At 36.9% G+C, this 26,199-nt stretch overlaps 1 protein-coding gene across 7 annotated transcripts in view; it reads right to left on the bottom strand.

Annotated features, from left to right (window-relative positions):
• The window catches only part of LOC149238645 (splicing factor U2af large subunit A-like), a 463,993-nt gene that overhangs the window by 296,431 nt on the left and 141,363 nt on the right, over positions 1–26,199 (bottom strand). For 6 of the 7 annotated variants that reach the window (XR_016246387.1, XM_089373125.1, XM_089373126.1 and 3 more), the window contains exons 5-6: positions 18,149–18,228; positions 17,976–18,020 (exon numbers count right to left, since the gene is read on the bottom strand). Coding sequence is in view for 6 of the 7 variants with exons in the window: in XM_089373125.1 (XP_089229251.1) it covers positions 17,976–18,020; positions 18,149–18,228 (125 nt within the window). In the remaining variant the exon portion in view is untranslated. The remainder of the gene's footprint in view (positions 1–17,975; positions 18,021–18,148; positions 18,229–26,199) is intronic. The other variant, XM_089373129.1, reaches the window with a different exon arrangement.

The following is a 26,199-nucleotide window of genomic DNA, read 5'->3' as shown; positions in this document are numbered from 1 at the left end:
TCAAGAAGAAATTTGAGGAAGGGAAGAGGCAGAGCATCAAGGTTAGTGACAAGGTTCTTGGGAGGATACTAGAGTCAAGTGTTTGTGTCATGGTCTTGGTACTTATCAATTGAAGATCTAGAAGAACAATTTTGATTGGGGTTTCCTTTCAAGAGGTGAGAGGTTTTGGCCCTGGCTGACAAGCCTACACACTGTGTCACTTATCTTTTACTGTGCATATTGGTAGTTGTCTTCATGAGAAGAACACATTAATAAGCTAACAAAGAGATGACTCTAAGTTAAGAAGTAATAGTATATCACAAGCAATTATAAAGCAGAGAAATCTTGTAACTCTATATGCCCTAGATTTCTCAACATGAATTACCCAGCTAGAGGAGGTGTACGCTATAATTGGGGGTAATTTTGTAGGTTGGAGCTAGGTCGAACACTTTCTAGGTCTTTGTGGGTTTATTGAGGAGAGCTCAAGGCTAATTTTGCAGATCTTCTAAGCTCTCTAGATGAGTCAAACAACAGTCTCTTTCCAACTAGCAGTTGAAGATTTCCAGGGCCAACGAAGAACTTGAAGAGGAATCACTTCCTAGCATCCAAGCAACACAATTTCTCACCTGGGACTTGTCTAGCTTGCTTTAGCAAGCCCAGGTGCCAATATTCCCCACATATATTGTACATTCCTCTTTGATAATAAAATGGCTTAGTTGGCATAGTTTTTAGTTGAATTTGTGAGTGTCTAATTACATGTTAAATTTTCATGTTGCATGCAAATTTTTGCTTTGTTTATCACTGTTATTTCCTAGTCGGAATATTACATGTCATCACTTGTCGTCTCTCGACAAGTTGATCTCGATTAATACCAGGGTCCCAAATATGCCTCAGAGCCACTCCAAAACACTGAATTACCCTAACACTAAAGGATCTCATGATGTCGAGGTCCCAAACCATCTTGATCATCATGAAGCATTCCTCGCTCCACTTACTCCCCAACAAAGCATACACACCAGAGGCCCTCTGCATACTACCAATAAGTAGAGCATCTCGATAATGCAAAATTTCCATCAACCAATCTCATGTACCTCAAGAGTGAACTCCTGAAGGTGTAATAGACCTTGTTAACATGAGCTAGCCACGACCTCCTACTGATCACACTGCCATGCCAGTGAGGTGCTCCATAATATGAACGAGTCACTAAGAAGTGAAACATTCTCTACAACACTGAGGTCCCATGGAAGATCTTAGTGATCCTCCCTTGTAAAGACCAGCTCATCCATAAGGGTAGTTGAGTTGTCAAGCCTTGTAATGCCAAGGTCCCATGGTAACCTCAAGAAGAAACTGTTGTGTTGTCATTGCACCACTCTAGTCATAATTGATTGTTGCGACCCATCCATGCCTCATTTCTAGTGTTGATTTGGGGTAGCATCGGATGTGCTCTAAGCCTCAAATTTTGCAGGGAGGCTTGGGCACAGGTATTCCAAAGAAACCAGAAAGTGTTTTGGGAAATTCCACCCAAAAGTGATTTTATTAAAATAATTAATATTTTAATGGGGTTCCTAAGTCCAAACTTAGGAAAATTAAAATATTAATGTGTATTAATCTAATCAGGGGTGAAACTTCTAGTAAAAGCCACGGATCAAGCCAAAACAATCTGAGCCTTTGATTAAGATGTAATCTAGGTCGTTGGTTATCCAACAGGAAGATATAAGAAGGGGCTTGAGGGTCATGTGGGAAACACAATGAGAGCGAGAGAAAATCAATTTTTTGAAGTCAGAAGTTCTTAGGAGAAAAAATCGATTAAGGAAATCTCTTGCAGTTGAGGGGTAGAGATAGCAACTTCCGGAGAGAAAGATTCTCAGCCGGAGATACATCAGCAGAGAGAGGCAATGAGTGATCCAAAAGCCTTGACGCAGGGCTAAAAAGGCCACGCAGAACCAACACAGAGGGAGAGAGAGGAGTCTGAAATCAATAGAGGAATTCAATTTTCAGAAGCTGGGGGCTGATGTGTGAGATCGGGCGGCAGAAATCAAATCTCCTGGGCAGTAGATTGACCAGCCAGAGAGCTTGACGCGACACCCAGAGAGCTTGAAACTGGGCTGACGCAAACACTGCATAGAGGCAGCCAAAAAAACCGGGGACAGTTAATTTGGGGATGGATCAACCAGGATTTCTCAATGATTATCTGAGGTAAACTCACAAAGCTTCTGCTAGTATTTCTCTCTGTAACTGAATCACCCTGTGAGGTATTCAGTGATGTATTCAGAAATTGCTATTGCTTAATAATATAGAATAATTGTCCAAAAATAACTGTGTCCTATGTGTTTCTATTTTCCTTGCTCAATTTCTATGTTTTAGAATCATATTTAATTGGTGTAGGCTGCTTCAGTAATCTTCTTTGATATTTCATGAAGAAATCTGAAGTAAGTTTGTAACTTAATTTACAATCTAGGAGAATTAGATTCAGTTGGTTGTAGTAGGATTCCTGAGATTGTTAGATCTAGGAATTTTCACATTTAGATCCCTATATGCAGCCAATATACAGATGCCATGTATCATGAGTCAACTTGGCACATGCTAAGCGCTCCTGCTCTTGCGACATCACTGAGTGGACTTTGTTATCTTGTCTCTTGATGATGTACCCAAATACTACCTAGAGCCTAACCGCCCTCCTATAAAAGAGGTCTACCATCCACTATGCCTCATGCTCGTACAATGCCTCAAAATGTCTTGTGGAAGGTGTGTCATGTAGCGCCCTCATGATCATCTCCCCAAGTGCGTGCTTAGGGGCAGAACATATGTTACCCGCCCTCCTGTAAAAGAGGTCTACCATCCACTGTGCCTCATGCTCATACAATGCCTCAAAATGTCTTGTCGAAGGTGTGTCGTCGCTCCCTCATGATCATCTCCCCAAGTGTGTGCTTAGCGGTAGAACATATGTTGCATCTACAATAGGTCATGCCATCCCTAATCTTGTATCTGTCAACTTGTGCTCTGGAAATATATCTTAGCTAGAAATTCGTTATCCTGACCACAATGCATTGTGTCTCATTCGGCTGCCTAAGGTGACCCCCCTATGTCTCGCTATATGTGAACAAAGAATTAAAGAACAACAACGAAAGCCTCTGCAATAATATTCCGGACTGGAAAACGATAGAAGCATGGGTCAATCCCAAGGGCATGATCAAGAACTAATACAGATACCCAAGGGCAGTCCTATGAGTTTGTCGCTCTCTGACTATGAACAAGTGATGGTCCAATCGAAGATTAATCTTTGACAGATGCAATGCTCCATGATGATCATTCGTCCACTCATCGATCTTAGGTAAGCCAGACCCAATATGCTTGATGTCCCAGTTATTCAGTCTCCTTGGAAGCAATGCTCCAGGATCCCATTGTGCATCACCATACATTGTGCATACAACCATACATCCCTATGCTCCCCCGCATATCGATGCACATTGCAACATATCCCTATACACCACGGGAGACCACTGCCTAATGATATCCCCCCTGTATCGTCTAGTATCCTGCATATACTAATGTATCTGTCACCCCACTAGTGAATCCACTATCATGCGATTCACCCCTCCTAATTTGTAATGGTAAATCTGAGTGGCATAGCTCCTCACGTGCAATTTCTTGACCTCGAATTTGGATGATATTCGTTGCCTCTGGTTCCTCTCGGGGTCGTCTATCATCTCAAATCATCACATGTCAAAATCTCATCACGGTTTCACACCCACATGCTCGGATGCAAAACCCACGGACTTGGGTTCTTAGCCCACAAACATATTTGTGTGCCAATTCATCCACAACCCTCTAGGCCTAGGGTTTGGAGTTCCTCTTGTTGCACTCATTTTTGTCAAAGTTCCAAGGAAACAGATGTGCCTATTTTTTTTCAAAGGATCGAGATCATCAACCATCAGCATTTTGTGTCATTGTAAACCCATTTTGCAATTTTTTAATGTAAATGATGCTAGTAAGACCATGTATGTATGTAACAACCTAGGTAAGCCTATTATTTTGGAGAAAGTTCCATCCTATGAAGTTTTTCGTCTCACTGACTCATATATGATTATAAACACGGATGGTCGGCAGAGTTTTTCCCTCCAACCTCACCTCAAAGCTAGGAAGGAATTTGTCGTCAAAGTATTAGGTGAATCATGGTGTTTTAGTCGAGTTTTATGTAAAAGTGATTTGGGAATAATTTAAGTTAATTGGCTAGATTATTTTATTATAAATCAATTGGTCTACTAGATCATATTGTTTCGCAGAATTGGGTGTGTAATTTGAGGGTCTATACCGAACGGGTGTTCCCCCTTTGAGGGTTGAAATGTAAAATCTTATGTAAAAAATATTTTAGTGCATGGTCCCTCATTCTTAGACACCATGGTTAAAATATAGGAAGGTGGGAAATATTATTAATTACTTCAAGTGTCAATTAATTAAATTTTCTGACAAAAATAAATTAAAATCCGAACCCAAAAATTTAATTAATTTGAGTCAAAATTAAATGTCTAGAAAAAATAAATACTCCAAGTGGAAAAATTCGTGGGTCTCAAAGGATTTAATTTTTGGAGGTCCCACACCATGGGAATATTGGAAATTTCAAGAAAAATTGGATCCTTGGACCTTGGTGGTTAAGTCAAAGTCAATTTTTTGAGGAAAATAGCTCAAAACATTTAATTTTGAGCTAATAAAAAATGAGTAAATGAAAATTTTGAAAAGTCCTCAAAAATAATTATTTCAACAACAAAGATTAAAAGTTGATCAGGGATTTCTCGACAGCCAAGATTATTTTGACAAGGATCAAGCCAACTAACCAATAATTTTCCACTTGGAGGATTTATCTATAAATAGAAAGTCATTTGAGTCTCAAGCCATTAGATGTTTATCTAAGGAAATTCTGCAGAAAAACTGATGTAATGCCACTGTGTCGCTAGGAACACTATTTGAATCATAATAAAGACTTTGGGGTGCAGTTCATAGTGTTTATTTTCTATTGATTTGTGGTACGTGTTGGTTATGGACATTCGTATATTGTACTTAAATATTTTAAAGTTTGTTTTCATTAGATGAGGATAAGATCATTCTATTGGTAGATTTTGGGTTTATCTTAGATAATCTGATTCACCATATGTCTAACAAGCTTTCTTAATGAAAATATATAGTGTTTGCAGGGTCCCGGTCTGTGGGCTCTGTTGACCTCTCCGTGTCAACGACCCCATAGCAGTACACCCCTTTTTTTGCAAAAGGGATATCACCTGATCGATGTGTTTGTGCCGTCTCGTTATCATCATCAGCCTGATCATCATGTTATAATGTAAATTCATTCTGCATGTATATGATGTAAATAATCTCAGCAGAACTGTGTCATGTATGTAACAACCTAGGTAAACCTACCTTTATAGTGACGATCTCCATTCCGGGAGATTTTTTGTCTCACCGATCCATCCTCGGATGATCGGCAAAGTTTTCCCCTCCAATCTTACCCCAAAGTTAGAATGGATTTCATCACTAGGATCTTAGGCGATTCCTAGTGTTCTAGATCGAGTTTATGTAAAAGTAATTTGGGAATAATCCTAACTATTTGGTTGGGTTATTTTATTACAAATTGCTTGGTCTGCTGGATTATATTTGTGTCACGGAAATGGGTAGTCTTTAAGGGTCTATTACAAATGGGTTCCCCCCCCCCCTTATGATGTAAAAAATATGAAAATCGTGATGTAAAGTGTCCTGAGGGTTGGAAAAATAATTTATCCCACATAAGTTAATTAATTAAATTTTCTGGCCAAAAATTAATTAAATCCCTAAGCCAGAAAATTAATTAATTCTAGGCCCTAGATAAATTTAAGTTCTCCAAAGGCAAAATTTGTCGATCCTAAAAAAATAAATTTTAAAAGGTCTCGAGACTAAGGTAATTTATTTATTTTGATAAATTTTAAACCTTTGATCTCTGGAGGATATGAAAATCGTGATGTAAAGTGTCCTGAGGGTTGCAAAAATAATTTATCCCCACATAGGTTAATTAATTAAATTTTCTGGCCAAATTAAATTCCTAAGCCAAAAAATTAATTAATTCTAGGCCCTAGGTAAATTTAAGTTCTCCAAAGGAAAAATTCATCGATACTAAAAAATTAAATTTTTAAAGGTCTCGGGACTAAGGTAATTTAATTATTTTGATAAATTTTAAACCTTTGATTCCTGGGGGTTAAGTCAAAGTCAATTTTTTTGTGAAATTGAAGCGAACAAAGTTCCTTCTATAGATTAATTACTTCAGAAGACTTGGAATATAAAGATATCCATGAGGACACAAATATTATATTAAAATGTGTGAATAAGAATGATTATACAATGAGAACAAGAGGCTTGTTTATATACCAAGCAGGTGTCTCTTCATGGAGAGTCATGTCTCATTTAGACATGCCTCTTCAACCTAATTACTAATTAACTAATAATTATTTATGATTATTGTCATTTACATTATTTCCTATATATTTATTCATAACATTGCCTTCCTCCTCAAAAAGCTTTGTCCTCAAAGCTTGTTAATGAAAAAGGCTTGATCTCTTTTTCGGCTTCGAATGTCTTTCTGTCTCGAAACTGTCATCTTTGTCGATACATGTTGATATGATCTTCTAAGTGACAAACAAAATTGTCACACTGAAAAGGGATCAAACCATCCTAGATTAATCTTTTGTATGATATTCTGATCACTGGAGTTTTGTAACGACTTGTCATCATAGGACTGGATTTGAGGTTACATCACTATTCTCTGGAACATCAATTTGTTGTTTCGGTTCTGAATGGTACATATACGTAGCTTGATTGAGTTGTCTACTCTCGAGATTCGGATGTTGATATGGAACATTTTTTTGTTTGACTTTCACTTATTGGGCATGTGACAATTTTTAGATTTTCTTCTGGTGAAGATGTTGTCGAGTTGGTTATGGAACATTCACTTGGGATGTTCATCGTCTGAACTACAACATCTAAGTGTGTCATTTCTTCAACTAACTTGTCTTCTTGAGTTGTCATATTCACTGGATCGGTATTCGTTCCCTTATTTTCAACTTGGACTGTTACAATTGGAGATTTCGATACTTCTTGAGTGAATTGTTCCAACTTGTCTCTTAATGCTTTCTTATCATCCTTAAGTCTCTTAATTTGAGTGAGTAGACTTTGATTATGGTTTCTCAGACGTAAAAGTTCTTTGATTTCTGATTTATCAACCTTATTTTCAGTGTTTTAAATTTTAAGCTTTTCATCTTTTAGATCCCAGAATTGTTCTAATAAATTTTTGTTAAGGTTCTTTAAACGCAAGGTTTCTCTTCTTGTTCTAATAAGTGCTTCTTGAGTTCTTTATTTGTGACCTTAGTCTTCTTCACTTGCGCCAGTAATTTTTCGACGTCATCCTTGAGACGAGAAATTTCTTCATCTTTTTCCATTATTTCCTTATAATGCATATCCACAAGATTTGTATGTTCGTGTTCTAATGCTTTTTTGTTTCGCTGAAGTTTGGCTATTTTTCCATTCTCTTGATCTTTTAGTTGCACTTTCTTGGTACACTGGCTTACATCGTTTTGTGGGGGTGATGATGGACGTTCAACTTGTGATTGGGATTCCCATTTCTTTCTCTCCTTATTAAAATCAGCATGTTGTCGCTCAAGTATTGTCATTAATTTTTCTATATCTCTTGCGAATGATTGTTTTTGTTCATTAGTTAGAGATTCCATATATATTTTTTTCTCTTTCTTTTTATTTTTCTTCACTTCTTTTAAGTTTATATGGAATTTTTTTATTTTTATTTTTTAAAGATTGACTCTATTTGTATTAGTTAATAATTTCGTCAATGATGCTTAACCAAAAAGCTTATATATTCTTTGTATGAGAGGCTCACTTCTCCAATATGTAACTATTTGCCTACTTTACTTTATAAAATATAACTTCAAAATATATATATATATATATCTTTTTTTTTCTTTTTTTTATAACTTTGTTACTTCCCTTAAACGCTATTCATTTTTATTATTATTTTTTTAAGACGTTGTTGTAATATATTTTATACTAAACGCCCAAAGTGGGGTTATTATTTTTTTAATTTCTTTAACTTCACAAATGGTTGATTTTTCTGCCCTCAACCGTAGTAATCTTCCCTTGAGCAACGTTTACCATTTTATCACTTGAATAAATTGATGCCCTGTATGGACAGATCTCTGATAAGCGGCAACGGACACTGAATTTTTTTCCCATGATGGTTGCTTATGGTACTTGTAATTTCTTCAGACAGTAGCAAGATTCTTGTGGAGGGCAACCAATTGGTTTATACGTAGGGGAATGGGGATGAATGGCATACAGTGGATAATGGTTGTGGGCTAGAAAAATAGTGTGGGCTAGATGCGGTTGTCTCGTTGCGGTGATGGTGCTACAGTGGTCAATAGGAGGTCGTGGAGGCAGTGGCTTCAGCCAAGTGGCTTTTCAGCGGCAAGATGTGGGTAGTCAACAGCGGTTTGTGTGGGTCATTCTGCAGCGTCAGTGCGTCGAGCAGCCGCAGCGGATGGTAAGTTTTCTAATTTAATTTTTTTTCAATATATATTGATTTATTTTTTTATTTTTATATATATAATTTTTAATTCACTTTTTTTTAATATTAACTCTGTTTTTTTTAAATGTAAACTTTTTTTAACAATTTTTTTTATTATGAATATATCCATATATATATATATATATATATATATATATATATATATATATATATTTGACCTTTTTTTACTCTTTCTATGTAGCCAAAAGCCTAATGGTAAGACGGAGAAACTCTGATTGTAGCGAAATGCTTGAACTGCAACAACAATAAAGTTGACGAAGCGTCGATGGTGAAGGGCCTGGATCGAAGAGTGTGGCTCTGTGCAGCGGTGAAGTAGCCAGAGGATCGACTGCTCTGATACCAAATGAAGCGAACAAAGTTCCTTCTACAGATTAATTACTCCAGAAGACTTGGAATATAAAGATATCCATGAGGATACAAATATTATATTAAAATGTGTGAATAAGAATGATTATACAATGAGAGCGAGAGGCTTTCTTATATACCAAGCAGGTGTCTCTTCATGGAGAGTCATGTCTCATTTAGACATGCCTCTTCAACCTAATTACTAATTAACTAATAATAATTTATGATTATTGTCATTTACATTATTTCCTATATATTTATTCATAACAGAAATTAACTCAAAAATTCTATTTTTGAGTTAACTGAAATGCATTTAAATAAAAATTTCGAATTCCTCAATATTTAAATATTTTGACGGATGAGATTAAAAGAAATTTTAATCTTTATCAACGGTCAAGATTGCTTTGACGAGGATCACTCGAACAAGTCGTTGAAAGATTTATCTTTAAATAGGAAGTCAGTTGTCAGTCGATCTATCCGATCTCTGAGTCTTGTGCTTAGTAAGAAGCTCTTGTGTAATCTTTTTTTGGATAATAAAGAAAGAATTTGGGGTTAATTTCTGCTAGTGTTACTCTTCATGGGAATATTGTAAAATGTTTTACTTTCATGCATAATTTTTTCTAAACAATTGATGATAACTTCTGAAGAGTGATTTGAGTACAGGTATCTTGCTCAGTCGTTGGAGTTTGAATAATCATCTAAATTTTGAATGTAATAGCAGGTATCTCTATTTGTCTAAGTTTTATTATTATTTTTTCACTCTATTTTTAATTGTTGAATCGAGTTTTGCAGGGAAATCTTGCTTTAGATCATCGGGCGTTAGGGGAAGTTTTCAATTGAACCAGCCAACTCCCAATCTGTGTTTCCAAAAAAGCCCAGCTAAATTAGCTTCGGGCTTATCATAAGACTTTTTATTTTGTGATGCATGAGGGTTTCGAGTTAGCACCTCCGTTTAAAATATTTTTATTTTTTTTATGCGCAGCATAATGATAGATATGGCTTATTAGAGCCTTCAGTTTGTAATTATTGTAATTATCTAACTGGGTTTTGGGGGTTTTAATTTCATCATTGTATATATTGTTTCTGGGTGTTTTATTTTGTCATTACAGGTGCAGATATGAAAGAGAATTTCTATTTGAAGCCAGATCTAAGCCCTAGAAAGTAAGATCTGACCTCAAAATCATTTTGCAAGGGCATTATTCAAATTCGTTTACACTTAGAGGGTTTTAAAAATTTAAATCTATAGATTTTTCAGGACAAATCTGAAACAGAAGAATATATCATTTTAATCAAAAATTTTGGGAAAGTTTTTAAGGTTTTCTGGCTACCATTTTCTGCTGAAATTTCCAAATTAGCAAACCAAGAAGAAAAAAAAACCCTCTCTGCCTCCATCCTCTACTGTTGTGTAATCCCTCCTTCTCTTTGTTGCCATTACTACCATCATTTCCTTGCGTCCTCCCTCGAGGCTCCTCGCTCTTGCAATCGTTGCTCCCTCTTCGTTGCCTTTGTTTGTGGCTTCCCTCAAACTATCTCCTTTGCCCTCTCCTGCGTGCTGCCCGCAACTCCTCCTCCTCAAAGTTCTCTTAACCCTCTCGCTGCAAAATTCCGATCTCTCCCCTCTGGGTTTTACTCAACTTGTTGTGAATGCCTACCACTCCCTCGAAATTTCTCCCTCTCTCTCTGCAATTTCTTCCACGTCATCCATTCCTCTTCACTCCTCGAGCTCCTTCCTTTGCGTGCCTTACCCTACCTCCACGCTTTGCGACTTTTGTCCCTGCTACCCAAGCTTGCATCCTTCTCATGTGTCCTTTCCCCTTCTCCATCGCTACAAATCCCTTCGTCCTCTATCCCCTCATTGGCTTACCTCAAGCTCCTTCGCTTCCGCCACCGTTGAGCCTGCAAAACCAAAACACTGTCAGCCCATATGGTTGCCTTTGTTTTTAGTTTCTTAGGGTTTTCATAATTTGATTTTTTTTTGTTTAGATTACTTTTCATTTTAACTTTGGTTCGATCTTTTTATTTTATTTTTGTTTTGTCCTTTTTTTTTCTTTAAAAAGAAATCTAAAAAATTAAAATTTTGTTTTTGTTTTCATCTTAAATTTTAAATTTTTTACATTTGATTTTTTGCCTTTTATTATTTTTTATGACCTTTTGATTTTGTTTAAAATAAAAAATAAACAAACCAAAACCAAAAAACTAAAAAATTTAAAAAAAAAAAAATTTAGGTAACTTTGATATTCCTAGAGGTTTAAATCAAAAGAGGACTTTGCACTTTCACATTAAAAAATTTAAAATTGTATCTGGCCTTTGCGCCCATTAAAATTTTAATTCATTAAGTCTTTTTTATTTTTTTACATTTGTCACATTAAAAAAATTAATTGATCATTTACCACATTAAATTTGCTTCATAAGCTTAAGCACATTAAAAATTGCCTAAGGAATAATTAAATTGTTAATCTAAAGTTCCTTCTTGGTGTCTTCTTGTGTTAAAAATAAAATTTAAAAAGGAAAATTGTGTGGTATTGATATTTTCATTTCTTTATAATCAAACACGCTTAATAATCTTTTAAATCGCTTTTAAAGATTGACTATAGGAGAAAGATAATTTTTTCTAGGTCTGGGTCATTAAAGAAAAATCATTTAAATTCTAGGATTGTGAATTGCTTAGTATGTGAATTTCATGGTTCTTCATGGTATTTAGATCTTTCGGAATTTAATTGCTATATTATTTTGCATGTTAAGATCGTTGTTTCTTTTGAATAGCTTGATTGTGTTTCTTCAAGTAGGTTCGTGGTTAATTGAACATCTAAAGCACTGGTCAAAAAATCATTTCTAACTTGTGGTTGTATCTTATTCATCTCAGTTAACCAGAACTTGTCTCATTTTCATTAAGCAATTCAGCGTTAAGTGTCCTAGAGTCTGTGTTCCACAGATTTCCTCCATTCATTTACCCCTAGGGACTACCCCCCTTGACTTGTCTAGGAGAGAGTCTAAACGGAGTAAAGATTAGAGTGACAACCCTTACCCTGAGCATTGCTGCAGTGCCTGGACACCTTGTATGACGACAGGCTCCAAGTTCACAAACTATGGCATAAGCTAACCTTGTTTGGACTCCGAATATTTATATGGTTTATTTAATTTCGCTAAGGTTGTAGCTTGCATTAATTCTTAGAAATATACTTAGCCATTTATCAAAAAAACAAATTAAACAAAAAAAATAACTTTGAAAAACATTGTATATATGTAAATTTTGTAAATTATTTTGTTAATTGGGGTTTTGGGGTTTTAAGATTTTTTTGTATATATTGGGGTTTTGGGTATTTTTATCTCCATTTTTGTGAACTGAAGTGAAGAAGTTGGAATAAGAGCTAGATTTAGGCCCTTGAGGGTAAGATCTAGTCTCCAATTTTTTTTGCAAGGCCACCGATTGAAGAAACTTAGCAGAGTTGCAGATCGAAGCAAATAAATTTTTTTGCAGCAACGGTTTGAACCTTCATCCCTCCCGGGCCTAGATCTAGCCTCTTCAAGGCCAACGTTAGCCTCCTAAGGCCCTGCGTCAACCCTAGAAGCCCTAGCATCGCATTTGTTTGCCCTTTTAGGGTTGGCCGAAGACCCTAGGGGCCTCGTCCCCCTCTTTTCCCCTTGCATTTGAGTTTCCAAGCCCTCTTTGGGCAGGCTGTGAGGCTTAGAGGCCTCGGCCTCTTCTTTTCGGCCCTCCTTCCCTAGGCCATGGCCCCAAGCCCTTTAAGGCTTCTACCCTAAGCTGCTAGCCCTTAGAGGGCTTTAACCCTCTAGCATCAGGACTTATTGGCCTTTTCCCTCCTCCTTTGCCTCTTCCGTGACCTTCCCTAGCCTTTTTACTTAGCCGTTGCCTTTTTTTTAGCATTTTCTCTTGCTTTTAGCCCTCTTCTAGCCCTAGTTTGACATCTGTCAATTTCTGAAGTTTTTTGGACTGAAGCTTGGTGTGTTTTGCAGAAAATTTGGCTCAAAAGTTTGTATTTTCAGGTGTCAACTTCATTACAAAATTTTGGCAAATTTGGGCAAAGTGATCTACAAGGCCTTGGGCTTGCTCTCTAAACCCTCATTTTCTAATAGTTATTTCATAATAGTGAATTAAAAGTCCCAAAAACACATCTAATTAGTCAAAATACCTTAAAATTTGCATAATAAAAATTTCCTAAAGTTTTGGCCACTTGGGCATTGAATAGCTAGTCTAGATCTACTTTTTAGCTTGTTGGAATATCTGCGCATAACAGTGAAATCAGATCTGATATTTTCTGAATATTGCATCTCAAAGGGCTAAAAGATCATATTTTTCAGTTTGGCAAGCTTACTCTAGCATTTGGGCACATTTTGGCACTAGTTATTGCACTAATAACTCACTATTGATTCACTTTTCTTATTGTTGTAATAAGTATTTCAGATCTGATATAACAGTGAGTAAATCATCATAAGAAGGATAATTAACTTGTGTTTTACATTGGCAAATTATTAGGCATCTCATTGATCAGATATGGTTACTATATGCTTGTTATCTCTTGGATCTAGATTGGTTTACTTGCTGCTGTCATAACTTCATCATAAGTAGATTTTTCATGATTTATTTGGTTCATGGTGGTTTATGTTAAGTTCTAACAATTGCTTGTTTTATGTTAGATTTGAGAATTTGTTAACTTGGCACTAAAATCACTCAAAACATCTGTCTTCTAATCTCATTGATAATCTAAGTCACTTTGGCATAAGATCTAATTGACATTGTGGTTGAAACATTTTTCTCTAAGTTAAGTTCACAATATTGTGCTCTTTCATGATCTTAAAAAGCTTTGGTAACTTTATTGTCTATCTTGAGGAATTGGCATCTTAAGTTTTACTCTTGAGCATCTTTCATTATTGGCATAAGTTTATCTTGTGGATTTGATATTGGCATAAGATCATTGGCATTAATCTTATTTGAGGAATTCTTGATCCCATTGGATAATTGTTCTAATTTGAAACATCTTGTAATTTTATTACATTGGCACTTTAGTAATTAGCACTTTCTAGGTTGTAAGATTGTATTTGATTTACAAGGACTTTTGTCCTTAAAATATTCATCATAAACTAAAGTACTTAAGGAAATCTTTAACTAAGAATATCACTCATAATCGTTGCATAAGCATTTTAGGCTTAAATTGCACTAATAACTTACCTCCAAACCTAAGTTTGGTTGATAGACTAATAGGGCAGTCCGTTCTTGCCTAGCTTGAGGGATTCAGCGCCTTTTTAGTGGTTAACACAATGACCTTGCAGTCGTCAGAGCTACAGTCTCTGCAGCGCCGGAGGCACTGGGTGGTTGGTACACAGGGGGAGGTATCGTTAATCAAGCCTATGCTTGCTTCCTGTTGGCTTCCATCCCACAACCTACTCTAAAGACTGGTCTCAAAATAGTTAAGAGGAAGGTTCCATTCAGATTAGGCATATAATCTAAAAATAACCAAGATCCTTGCATTTCACCTAGATCTTAGGATTTGCATATCAGATAGGTTAGTTGATCATTTAAGCAGCAGTTGTCCATCCGGTTACTTGGGCTTGATTTGTAATAAGCAAGAATTTTGACTCCATAAGACACTGGTCTCATTTCTAAATCTAATCGAATCCTTAAGTCTTCCTAAATTAAACCGAGTAGCTAGGCCACTCAATTGTGTCTCCCAGATAAGTTGGTTCCCAACTTGTCGTCCATCATCTCTATTCCATAGGGTCTACCCCCCATAGTCTGTTGTTGGGAGACAAGCTAGAACGGAGTGGACGAGGATCAGAGTGATAGCCCCCGCCCTGAGCCATTGTCATGGTGTCTATACAATCTCAGCGACAACATTTTTGGCGACATAGCCGGGGATAAATTTCTTGTTGTCGAGGTTTACAACAATTTTCAATCCTTCATTTTTCCATCTTTTCATTTTAGTCGCCAATGCCAAACAACATTTTATGGCGCCTTCCTTTCATCATTCTTCATCTTTTCATCACCTTATCATTTCTTCTTTCACTAATCCTTTCATCTTGTTCATCCGCACCTTCAGCACTTGGACATTTAGGTTGGTTTCCTGTTTGGGTGGCGACTCCACTTATTCATCCATTCACAAAAGCTTATACTAGAAGAAATCCTAGCAGCTTGTTTAACCCCGCTCTCAAAGTTCGGTTGAACAAATTACATTCAAGTAAGCATTCATTTTTCTCAGACAGGAAGCTCTCATTGATATCCATCTGCATGATCCTTGACAAACTTTTTCGGTTTTTTGCCTTTTGGATATTGGAGCTAGATTCATGTTCAAGTGGCGACTCCACTTCTTCCATTTCTCACAAGAATTTCTACTAGAAGCTCGCTTCTTGTGGATCTCTTGTTTTTCTTGAACAAGGATCTCTCTCTCTGACATCCTTTAGCTTCCTTTTCCCCTTAAGCAAGTCATCATGGATGACTTGTTCACCCCTTGTCGTTTTACTAACACTCAAGGTTATCCTCATGACCTTTCAGAAAAGAATATCAGATTAAGGAATTAACAGAAATCGTTAAGAATATGGGAGATGAGCAAAGAAATCAATTCGCTGATATAGAGAATCACATGAAGAGGTTGCAAGAGAATGAGTTGCAGCATTATAATGATCAAGAAGTGCCATATTTTAGACCTTGTGACCACTTTCATGATGAATCCACTTGTGCCATTGCAATCTGAATCCGAGATAGTGGAAGGACAGGAACAAGTGATCAAGGGGATCTTATCAGGAAATTGACTCAAAGGCTTAGAGACATGCAATTCAGTTAAGCTCAGATGATGAGAACTATGGAGCTTAATCAAGAGAAATTGTTAGCGTATCACTCCAAAGGAAATGAAATCCTTGCACATCAGGTGGATGGCTATTGAAAAAAGGCATGATGAAGAGCTAAGTTCCATAAAGGAAAATCATAAGAAAGAAATAAGCTTCATTCAGGACAAGGAAGTCAGTCTTAAGAACGAATTATTGGCCATAGACGAGCAGCATGCTGAGGAGCTGAAAACCACGGAAATAAATCATTCTAATCAGGTGGCCACCATGCAAAATTATTTGATTACCATGGAGGAAAATCATAAAGAAGAAATGAGTTATATTCAAGTAAATCATGACAAAGTAATAAAGGACATGGAAATCGGTTTCCAAAGCAGGTTGTCAGCTATAGAAGAAAAGCATATGAGGAGCCAAACATCATGAAAATTAATCACTTGAATCTTATAGCCACCATAGAAGAAAAGTGTGCTCAAGAGATGGAAGCTATGATGTCCAATATGCAAAATCATTTGATTGCCATAAAAGCAGATAATGACAAAGTGATTAAGGATATGGAAGCTAGTCAGATAAGTCTTCAAAATAGGTTGTTGACCATAGAGGAAAACCATGCCAAAGAGATTAACACTATGAAAGATGGACATTCTAAGCAGATGAATGCCATGAGAATTGAAAACATCGCTCTTCAGAATAAGCTGAAAATAATGGAAAAGATACAGGTACAAAAATTTCAGCAAAAATCAGAGGATGAAATAAATAAGGAATCTTCGATAGATTGCAAACCTCCCAGTCCGCCAAAACAATTCTTGTCTCATTGCGAGAAGGTCACTTGCCCCATTCAAGACAAGTCAGTTGGAAGAGCCATGATTGAAAAGGAAAATTGGAAAGATCAGGCCTATGTATCTCCATTGAGAAAATATATCCAGGGTAAAATTGGGCACGCCTCAGATTTTTCATTCTAGCAGTTTCGAGATCAAGACAGGAAATCTACAGTGGTCTCATTATTGAAATACAGCCCACCCAGAAAAAAACAAAAAAGAAGAAGGAAGAGATTTGATGTGTCTGATGGCCGAGAGCAGCTCGATATTCGGATGAGTCAAAGTCCTAGCATTTTCAGAATTCAGCATGGCACATCCGAGAAACAGCCCATAGAATTGCCCGAGAGTCATCAGATGCTCAGTATACACTATGGTGAGGACATCTGATGATGTGGGGCATCTTTGTATAGTATCTCTAACCCTACTCATTTTTTCATTCATGTCATTACTTAGTTTACACACTTATGTTTTCATATCTTTATATTTTATAGTTTATTCCAACAGATTTACTATGTATGCATGATGATTTCGATTTTGAATGGATATCTATTTGATGGACTTCTGTTTGCTTGGATGCAGGGTTCTGGGATTCTCACGTTACTTCATGGGAGCAACATTTCCCCATATGGAGCCAGATGTTGCACTCATTTTTGTCAAACTTCTGAGGAAATATGTACGGATCAAATCGGTATATAAAGGGGGAAAACGTCATCGTGGCAATCTGCCAAAGACATTTACTGTTTAATTGGGAATGTTATAGGTAGAACACAAAATTACATCTGCAAACATACAGCTGAAGGAAAACGGGCAAACACTTACTAAAGGAAATGTCTATAAAAAGTAACATGTTCATTGGAGAAGTATGAAACTGTGAATCTGTAACTCTGCACAAATAATCTTACCAGTGTTCAATCAATTATTTCTAACCTTATCAAATTAGTCTGACGTTCTGAGTGAACCACCTCAAGAAACCTCCATTCTTATCAAAATAAAAAAATAAAAAATAAAAAAAACAAAAAATAAACACTAGGAAAACAGAAGTTTCTGAATAAATTTAAGATATGAACTGCTTGACCCATTTGCAAAATGTTTTGCATGCATAAAAGTTCTTTCATGAATAAAAATTGACACTCATCTAAAACAGTGATGAAATTCGCTTTTGGTTGATTACAGAAAGAAAAACATGACCAAAAGCTACACAACCTTGAGAAGGACAACAAACAGCGTAAGCCAAACAATGGCACCGCACATCCTCTATTACTGTGCAACTATGCTATTTTGCTCAATTATTAGTAAAGAGTTATGGTCATGTGCATTTTCTGTTTGCACGTTCAAATTTTAAGTGCTCACCTCTGAACATTCATATATAATATCTAACTGTACTTAGCCAAGCCTTCACTAACTTATAGGGAAAGGAGAGGGACCTGTTGTGTCATTGCTTGTGCTGGCATCACAGGAAGAGTTCCAAACTGCCAGAAAGACAAGATATTCCCTTGACATTATGAGCTAAAACAGCAAACGCATTTAGCTTTGAGATAAATTATAGAACTGCAATTTCAGGATTGATGTATATGTGATAATCAGTAAGAAAGCAGACCTGTGTATTTCCAAATGGAAACATGTTAGGAAACATTCCTGGCATGTGCTGTGATATTCCTGGAATCTGACCTGTGCGTCCTCGAACAATTAAATAACCAATATGACAATATCAGTGCATTAAATTCAAAAATAGAATATGACAAGTGCCAGTAGATCAACCCAAAATTTTCCATAATCAAGAATCATATTAAACATTATTATGGAAAAAAAAAATTACGTAGGTCACTGAGTTCCTAAACCTGAAAGGTTGATAAAAAGACGTATCTGAAATAGAACCCACTCAGATACTGTCATTTGTCAAGATCATAGATAGGTAGGCACGTTTAGGACACAAAAGAACAGCAAAAAAAGGTTACAGAGGTTAAACAAAAGGAATTAAACCCAAATTGTGGATTATGCTAAACAATATGTGGCATCAGCTGTTGTCAGAAAATGTTGGCTTCCTGGCAGATATATTACAAGTTCCATCTCAAAGCACTGACTTCCTTTTGACACACTGATATTATATTTGCTAGCTCAGTCCACAGAATCACAGCCATTATCTTTGATAGTTATGAAACTCCACAAATTGATGATTTAATTTTCAAAAATACTGCAGAAAAAGTAAAACCAATGCTAGTCCCATCAGCAATAGCCAATATGAGATCATTTTGGTTCTTTAGAACTCCAAGAACAAGTGGTACATCGTATCAGCAAATAACGAATCTTTATGTCTCATTTCATGTGTCATGAACTGCATCTTCTCATAAATAAGGATGGTAGCGTACCTACCCACCATTTTGGCACTGAGGGACTAATGCTTTCAAATTTGATGTTAGCAAGGCTCTGAGATTAAGATACTATGCATTTGGTGGATCTGGATTGGATCCTTGCACTGCAGTTTATTCAACTGTCTATCAGCTTCCCTGAAATGTTTAGAGAATCATTCCTGGAGAGGACCCTCACCTCTTTTAAGTTTTGACTAGGCATTCATACTATTCTATTTGGAGATTGTTATGGAAGGGTTTCCTAAAGGGCATGTCGCTCTTGGAAGGCCACACCTGTGGCTCTCGATGCATTTTTTTGTCTTCTATATTTGGAGCATTATCTTGGATGTGGGGACTTTCATCTCACTATTCTTGGCAGGTTTGTCTTGGGGGAACGCAACCGTTTGATTACTTCATTCCTTCCTTGGAGGGCACACTTTGGACGAGAATATTTTATTATTTGAGGAAGCGTTGCATGTTGGAGGTTGTAACTACTTTATTGCTTTATCATTCTTGAACTTGTCACATGGAGGATTATTTTATTGTTTTCTCACTCATGCATCTTGAAGGGCACATTTAGTGGGTTCTCTTAGGTCGAACTTGGAGCACATCTTCCCATGTCAAATATTATTTTATGTATTATGTTAATCTAGCACCCTCGAGGGCATATTATATGTGGACCAGTTTAGGATTTTGACATGGTAAAACCTATTTTAGTGGTGCACCTCTCTCTTTGGAGGATATCTAGCACACTACTCTCTATTTTTGGATGGGGCGACCTCCTTTGGAGAGATTAGAGGCCACGCTATCCACTTAACATTGCCAACATGATCTAACTACAAATGAGTTAGCAAATATTATATTTTAGAGTAAGAGAGAAGAAGAGTTTTCTCTCCATTTATTGGTGTAATTGGAGATTGGAGAATTATGGAAAGATTGGGATGTTATTGAAGGTTGGAGCATAGAGATGATTGATAGGTTTTGTTACCACAAAATCTAGAAACAAACCTAGTGCAAAGCCCCACTAGGAAACCTAGGTTTTATGGCAACAAAAGATCAGCCACCAGCGTCACCTCAGTGGCTTCTCTCCACCTATTTAGTGACAGATATTATCCCTGTTATCCACCAAAATGGGTAACCCCACGGGAGAGTTTTTTTTACCTACATTTGACAACTAGTCAATCGGCCAGACAGCCAACAGCCACCATTAGCTAATGATATGCCATATATCTCTGGCACTTGCATCAGCCACTTACTTCTCAACCATATGGCATTAGCACTTGGATGAAGGTGGTTTGCCATTCAAAAGGTACTTTGATCATTTCACAATCAAGTGCTTATACTTGCTTGTTTTTGGGCATTTGGTATGGATTATGGGGTGACCTGGAAGATTAACAAGCTTTGACCACGATCTTGTTCACTCACCTTACATGGGGGGTTAATCTTTGATTCCTCACAAAGGTAATAGTTAGGGTCTTGAGCTAGGGCTTCAATATTCCCTTACTCCTGCTAAGATTTAGCCAATCTTTCACTCCCATAGACTCCATCATCACAAGGACTAGGCACTAGCCATGTCACTTTGTTGATAACTTGATCACATACAACTTTCACCATAAAACAAATATTCTCTCTCCTAATCTCTTTTTGTCCATTTTAAGGTCAAACCACTGACTAGGGCTAAGGCATAAATTTACCTAGTATTGAAGCTTTGGCTTGTGGAAGGATTCAACATTGAAAGGAGTGTTGGTTGCCTCAAAATCAACTCCTTTTAGTGGCCAAACCATCCATTCTAAGGCTGAAGTCTTTTGCCCTAGGAAACCCTAGTTTTCCCTAGGCTTCAACTTGGGGGCTTGTTGAAGGTTTCTTGCTCCATTTGATTGCTAATGTTCATTGTGAGGAAGCCTTTTCTTGGCCTCTTGATTCTAGGTTAATCCTTTTGGCTCGCTAACTCCAAAAACCTAGATCATATGTGCCTTAAATAGGCCTTATTAGAGGATGTGAATTGCCCCTTTACACTTGTTGAGCCTTGTCCTTAGAAAGAGTTGTCCTCTATAAGCCTTTCTTATCACCTTGATCCTTGAACTTGATATATCCTTAGGTGACCTAACTAAAAGGAAGCCTCCCTAGTGGTGAAAATCCATAAAAGAGCAGGAGGTAGTGTCTCCGGTGATAGTGGCCCACACCTCATTGTTGTCCCTTAATCTAGTTTTTGCCTTGTAGGCTACCCCTTAAAAGACTTGCTAGATTTTGGGGCAACATTTTTGGCGTCGTTGCCAAGGTGGAATTGAGTCAACCTCCTCGTAATTTCAAGATTTAGCTTCACCTTTTTGAAGAGAATATCTCAAATGACAAGATAGATACTCTTATGGCGACTCCTGAATCCAATCCTACCAAGTGTTGATTTTTCTTATAAGACATTGATCTTCTAATCTTGATAATTACTTCTAATGATTTATAATTATGTCACATGAATCATTAAGCAATTATACATAAAAAATCTCAACAATAGAACAATGATAAAAGTAGGATCATAAAGAGATATCCAAACACAAGAGACACATTTACCTTGGGAAAAACCCAACAAACTTTTCTTCTAAGGAGAATTCAATCTTCAACAAAAGTTTACAAAAACTATTGTCTAGAAATATGTGCCAATACTAGTCAAATTTATTCAATATTATACCAAATTGTAATTGTTAGTCAAATCCTTCAAAACAAAGAAGTCAGTGTTGGTCAATATTGGTCAATGCTAGTCTACAAACAAAATTTCAGTCAACAGAAAGGTTCAAACTTTCCGTCAATGTACTGAGGTCAAATCCAAGTTGTAGTTAATTCGGTCAACAGTCAAACTTGGACCAACTTCATAGAAATCAAACTTTGGCCAACTCAAACAACTTTGGTCTTCTCTCTCTCTGTCCACACATGCAACTGCTTCAGATAAGATCTTCGTTGTTGTTCTGGATTGGATGATCGAATTGGATATCTTCTTTGTGTGTTTATAGTGGTCAAATGGGTGGCCCTTTTGACAAAGGGTCACCTCCAATGGTGGGGCCGACTTAGGTTTCTTGGAGCCTAAATAAACCAATATAAAAGCTGATTTTTCTTTTAATATTTATAATTTCTTCTTGTTGATTTGGAAGGCTCCTTGGCATACAGGAATACCTCCCGATGCTACAAAAATCAACACTCCCTCTTAGCGAGGGAGGTATTTTCCTGCAACAGATTTCCCTTTACCTGAGAATTCTACTTCATCATAAAGTTTCATGAGCTTGTCATATTGATGTGTGTCTATAAAATAATCTTATCCTATATCTTATTCAAATATCAAGGGTGGGCCAAAATCCTTTATGGCTCCTCAGGAAAATATATCAAACTCTTTTGGTCATGACCTTAGGCTAGGCATCAAATTTTACTAATTTTTTAAGAAGATTTGCCTTTGGACTATTCACCTTTCTAGTCAAAGTCCTTTGTGACCTACCCAATTCCTTCTAGTATTTAAAGGTGAATTTCATCTATCTCCTTTGGTCGACTTAGCCAAGTCCTTATGACTTATAAGGAGAAGATCTATCCAATTTTATAGTTTCCCTGGAACATTCTCTTTTTGTCATTTTGGCTTCAAATGTGAATGCATACATCTCTAATTGGTCAAAATCCTTTATGACCCAGCCAAATGCTTTATGGATTCCTCAACATTCCTTTCAATGAGGGAATCTAGCATCATACTAAGCTCAATTTTCATTTGTGAATATTTACTGGAGCTCTATTGCTCCTCTCTTTATCATGTCTCGGCTGAAGTGATCTGGTCATTGCTTTATGACTAGTGATGTCCTTGCAAAGACACACTTCATCTTCTGAGGTACATCATAGGTACCAATGTACCATATATTAACTTGAGGTGTTCATTTTTCAAATATTTGGTCTCTAGATATAGTCATGGACTTGTAGTTCATGTACTTCCAAGAAATAAGGTAAAAAACCTTCATCTTAATTTTTGAGGTTAACTTTTGTTGAATCTGAAGTAGGTATCTTAATTTTTGAGGTTAACTTTTCTTGAAGCTGAAGTAGGTATCCCTTGTAGTGATCTTGGTTGCTCCCTCTATCAGGTATTGTTGCTCCCTCTTACTTGAGATATACTTCGAGTCACTAATTTTATTACAATGTTCCTGCAACCTTATTCAGGATATCATAATTGAGTAAAAGAATTACAAAGACAAAGGGCTATTGAGAAAAGAGGATAATATTAATCAAAGAAGAAGAATATGAGTTACTCATCTTTTGATGGAACCATTGCCTCCCTATTGATCCTTGCTTCCTTACTGAAATCTTCATGCAATCTCATCTTAGTTCTTAACATTACTTGTAAATATTTTTTTCTTGTATGACTTGTAAGGACCAGGATTTCTTTATTCCCTAGATATTGTACTAACATTTTGTATTACAAGTCTTGCACTAGGGATTTATCCTTCAAACCCTAGCGTTTACAATAGGTTGTTATTTGCCTCCAATGTTTTTCACAAGAATCAGTTCCTTTTGATCATTATTTACTTCAATTCATCACATTATCCTGGGCGTTTCAAACTTGGATATAATGAAAAATGAACTCATTCAATGGCGCTTGGCACTAATTACTTATTACGCCCATTCATGGAACTTGTATTCGTTTTTGTATTGTTTCATCATTTATATTGTCAATAGGTTCCAATTCACCAAAATCAGCACATCTGGTTCTAATTGTGACCAGAACGAAAGCAGGACTTAGACTTATCAGAATTTCGACCTTCATAGTCAATCTTTCACAGAAGAATTCACCCTTCAATCTTTCACAGGTCATAAATTGGTTTTGCCTCCACATCTCTGCTCACATGTCTACAATATCCATCACAAAACGTTGGCCCTATCACCTTTTGACCTTCACATATGTGGTTGATCCAGTTGTCTATTGCTTAGTCACAAATTTTGTGATTCCTTTCGACAAATGATGTTGTTCAGATCTCAGTGAGATGTGACCAGTTGTTAGAAGTTTCGACCAATAATTCCATCGATACACAAAATTTCTTTGTAGATGTTCATCCTAGATTCACAATTTGCAATGATATGTTATGTGGACATGATAAACTTTGCTCAGTCTTTCCACAGACTTCATTGTATGGAACCATTTGTGTAACTAGACCACTACTATTCAGAGATCCACCATCTCAAAGTTAAGTCCAAAACTCAAGTTGTTGCGACCAATCGAGAGCCAGTACAACAAACCAAAAAAAAATTCAACAAAATTGAAATGTCACCATCTTCAAACTAGAACATGAAAGAGGAATAAATAAAACCAAAACTCCTCACCAGCCTCAAACTAGATCTCAAAGCTTACTCAACTCAAACCTTGAATCAGAACAAAACTCATATCCTGCAATTGGTTTTTACAAGTTCTTCTTCATACTCAAGCCCATGAGTCACAATGAACCAAAACAACGTTCTACAATATGTGTATTCTAGACTTGTGACCTTTGCTCCATATGGAATCCTCAAAATCTTGACTAGATATATTATAAAACAACTTCTGACCATAATCAAGAATGAAACTTCTTTATGCAACTTTGTATATCACACAGAACTCCTCGCCTTGTCCGGAACTCAGACCTCAAACTAGAACACAAAACTTTGTATTATTTGCAATTTACTTGGCAGTCTTTATGAGGGATAAAAAAATCTCTTTGTTTCTAGCCTCAGTTCCTTGTGGTTTTGGAATTTTTTTTCCACATATTCTTGTAGCTTGTTTTCTTCATTCTCTAATGCTTATCCATAACTTTGACAGAGACCATCACTATTGACTATCCTTAATGAAATCAGTATAATCTTCTTTTGTTAATTTTAGGTATGTTCTACGCTGATAGCAAATTTACTTCAATTTTCCATATTAACTCAATATCAATTCCAGATTAGTAATCACAATTAGCATGATAGTAAAATGCAGATAGAGCATAAACATAAATCGCAGAAGACAAGCCAAGACAAGAGGACACAAGATGTGGCACCAGCCAGGGACAAACCCCGATGTGGGGAAACCCTTGATCAATTCTTCTTATATGTTCTTCAATAGTTCAGCGGAGAGAGAGATACTACATATACATCAGAAGTCAACATTTTGACTTATCAAAATAAGAGCAGAGATCTTCTCAAAGAAGATGTCACATGAGGTAGTTGATATGGACTTAGGTGAAGGCATGCTGATCCTCCAAGGTGACTCCATCACCATGTTGCACCTCACTATGTTGCACCTCATCATCATGTTGCACCCGTCACTGTGTTGCACCTCATCATCATGCTGCACCCGTCACTGTGTTTCACCCATTCACCGAGCTGATCTTATCACTGAGCTCCACCCAATCACGACTGTACCCATCACTATGCACTACACTACACCATTCCATCACTATTGTACCCATCACCAACAAGCTGCTACAATATCGAGCCGCTGCTATACATCCATGCCCATCATCATGATGTACCATAGTGTTGCACCATGTTGCATTCATTGTTTTGCACCATACTGCACCTTGCTGCCCACAGCAGTCACTGTATTCGTCAATGCATTCATTATTCATGCTGCATCCATCCAAGTATGTTGCATCTTAATATACTGTCCATCTTTACTGTGGTGTACACTGCAATACTGTCAAGGGACAGACTTAGCTGCTTGCTATGGCTTGCAGCCTAGCAAAGCAGCGAATTGTAGCAACCCTTCAAATCAAGCTCAGTCCTTAACACACTTATCATCTACAGCATCATGACAGCATTGTCTTCCAATCAACCTTATAATTGCACAGTCACCTTTCCCTACAACGCAGTATGTAAATCCTCCTTTTGTTGTAGATGAACCCCTTGTTAACTATGGCCTAAAACAGCAAGTTAGGGATCTCCTTATGGACAGCATTAAGGTCTTTACCATGACTGCGTTTAGGGCATCGTTATGGTATATAGAGACAGCATTAAGGTCTACTTAATTGTCTCTAACAGTCCTCTAACATTCCTTCTAACTGTCCTCCTTAACCTGTGTATTGACAGCGTCTAGGGCACCATATTGTGACTCATAAGACTGTGGTTAGGGCAGTGTGAACCGTCTTCCTTTTGACTGTGTTTAGGCCTTAACCATGACTGCATTTTAGGGCTTAACCACTGCTGCGTTTAGGGCTTAACCATTGTTGCATTTAGGATAACCATTGTTGTGTTTAGGGCGGGCTTCATCATGACTGTGTTTAGGTGGCATCTTCATTAGGCAGCGTAGCTCCTTCTTACCCATGACAGCAAC

This window comes from Pinus tabuliformis, chromosome 8 (assembly GCF_031772625.1).
Source record: "Pinus tabuliformis cultivar Carrire ecotype Pingquan chromosome 8, CPIR1, whole genome shotgun sequence".
NCBI lineage: Eukaryota > Viridiplantae > Streptophyta > Pinopsida > Pinales > Pinaceae > Pinus > Pinus tabuliformis.
Note: the sequence above shows the minus strand (reverse complement) of the source record. Positions and strands in the feature narration are given on the sequence as shown.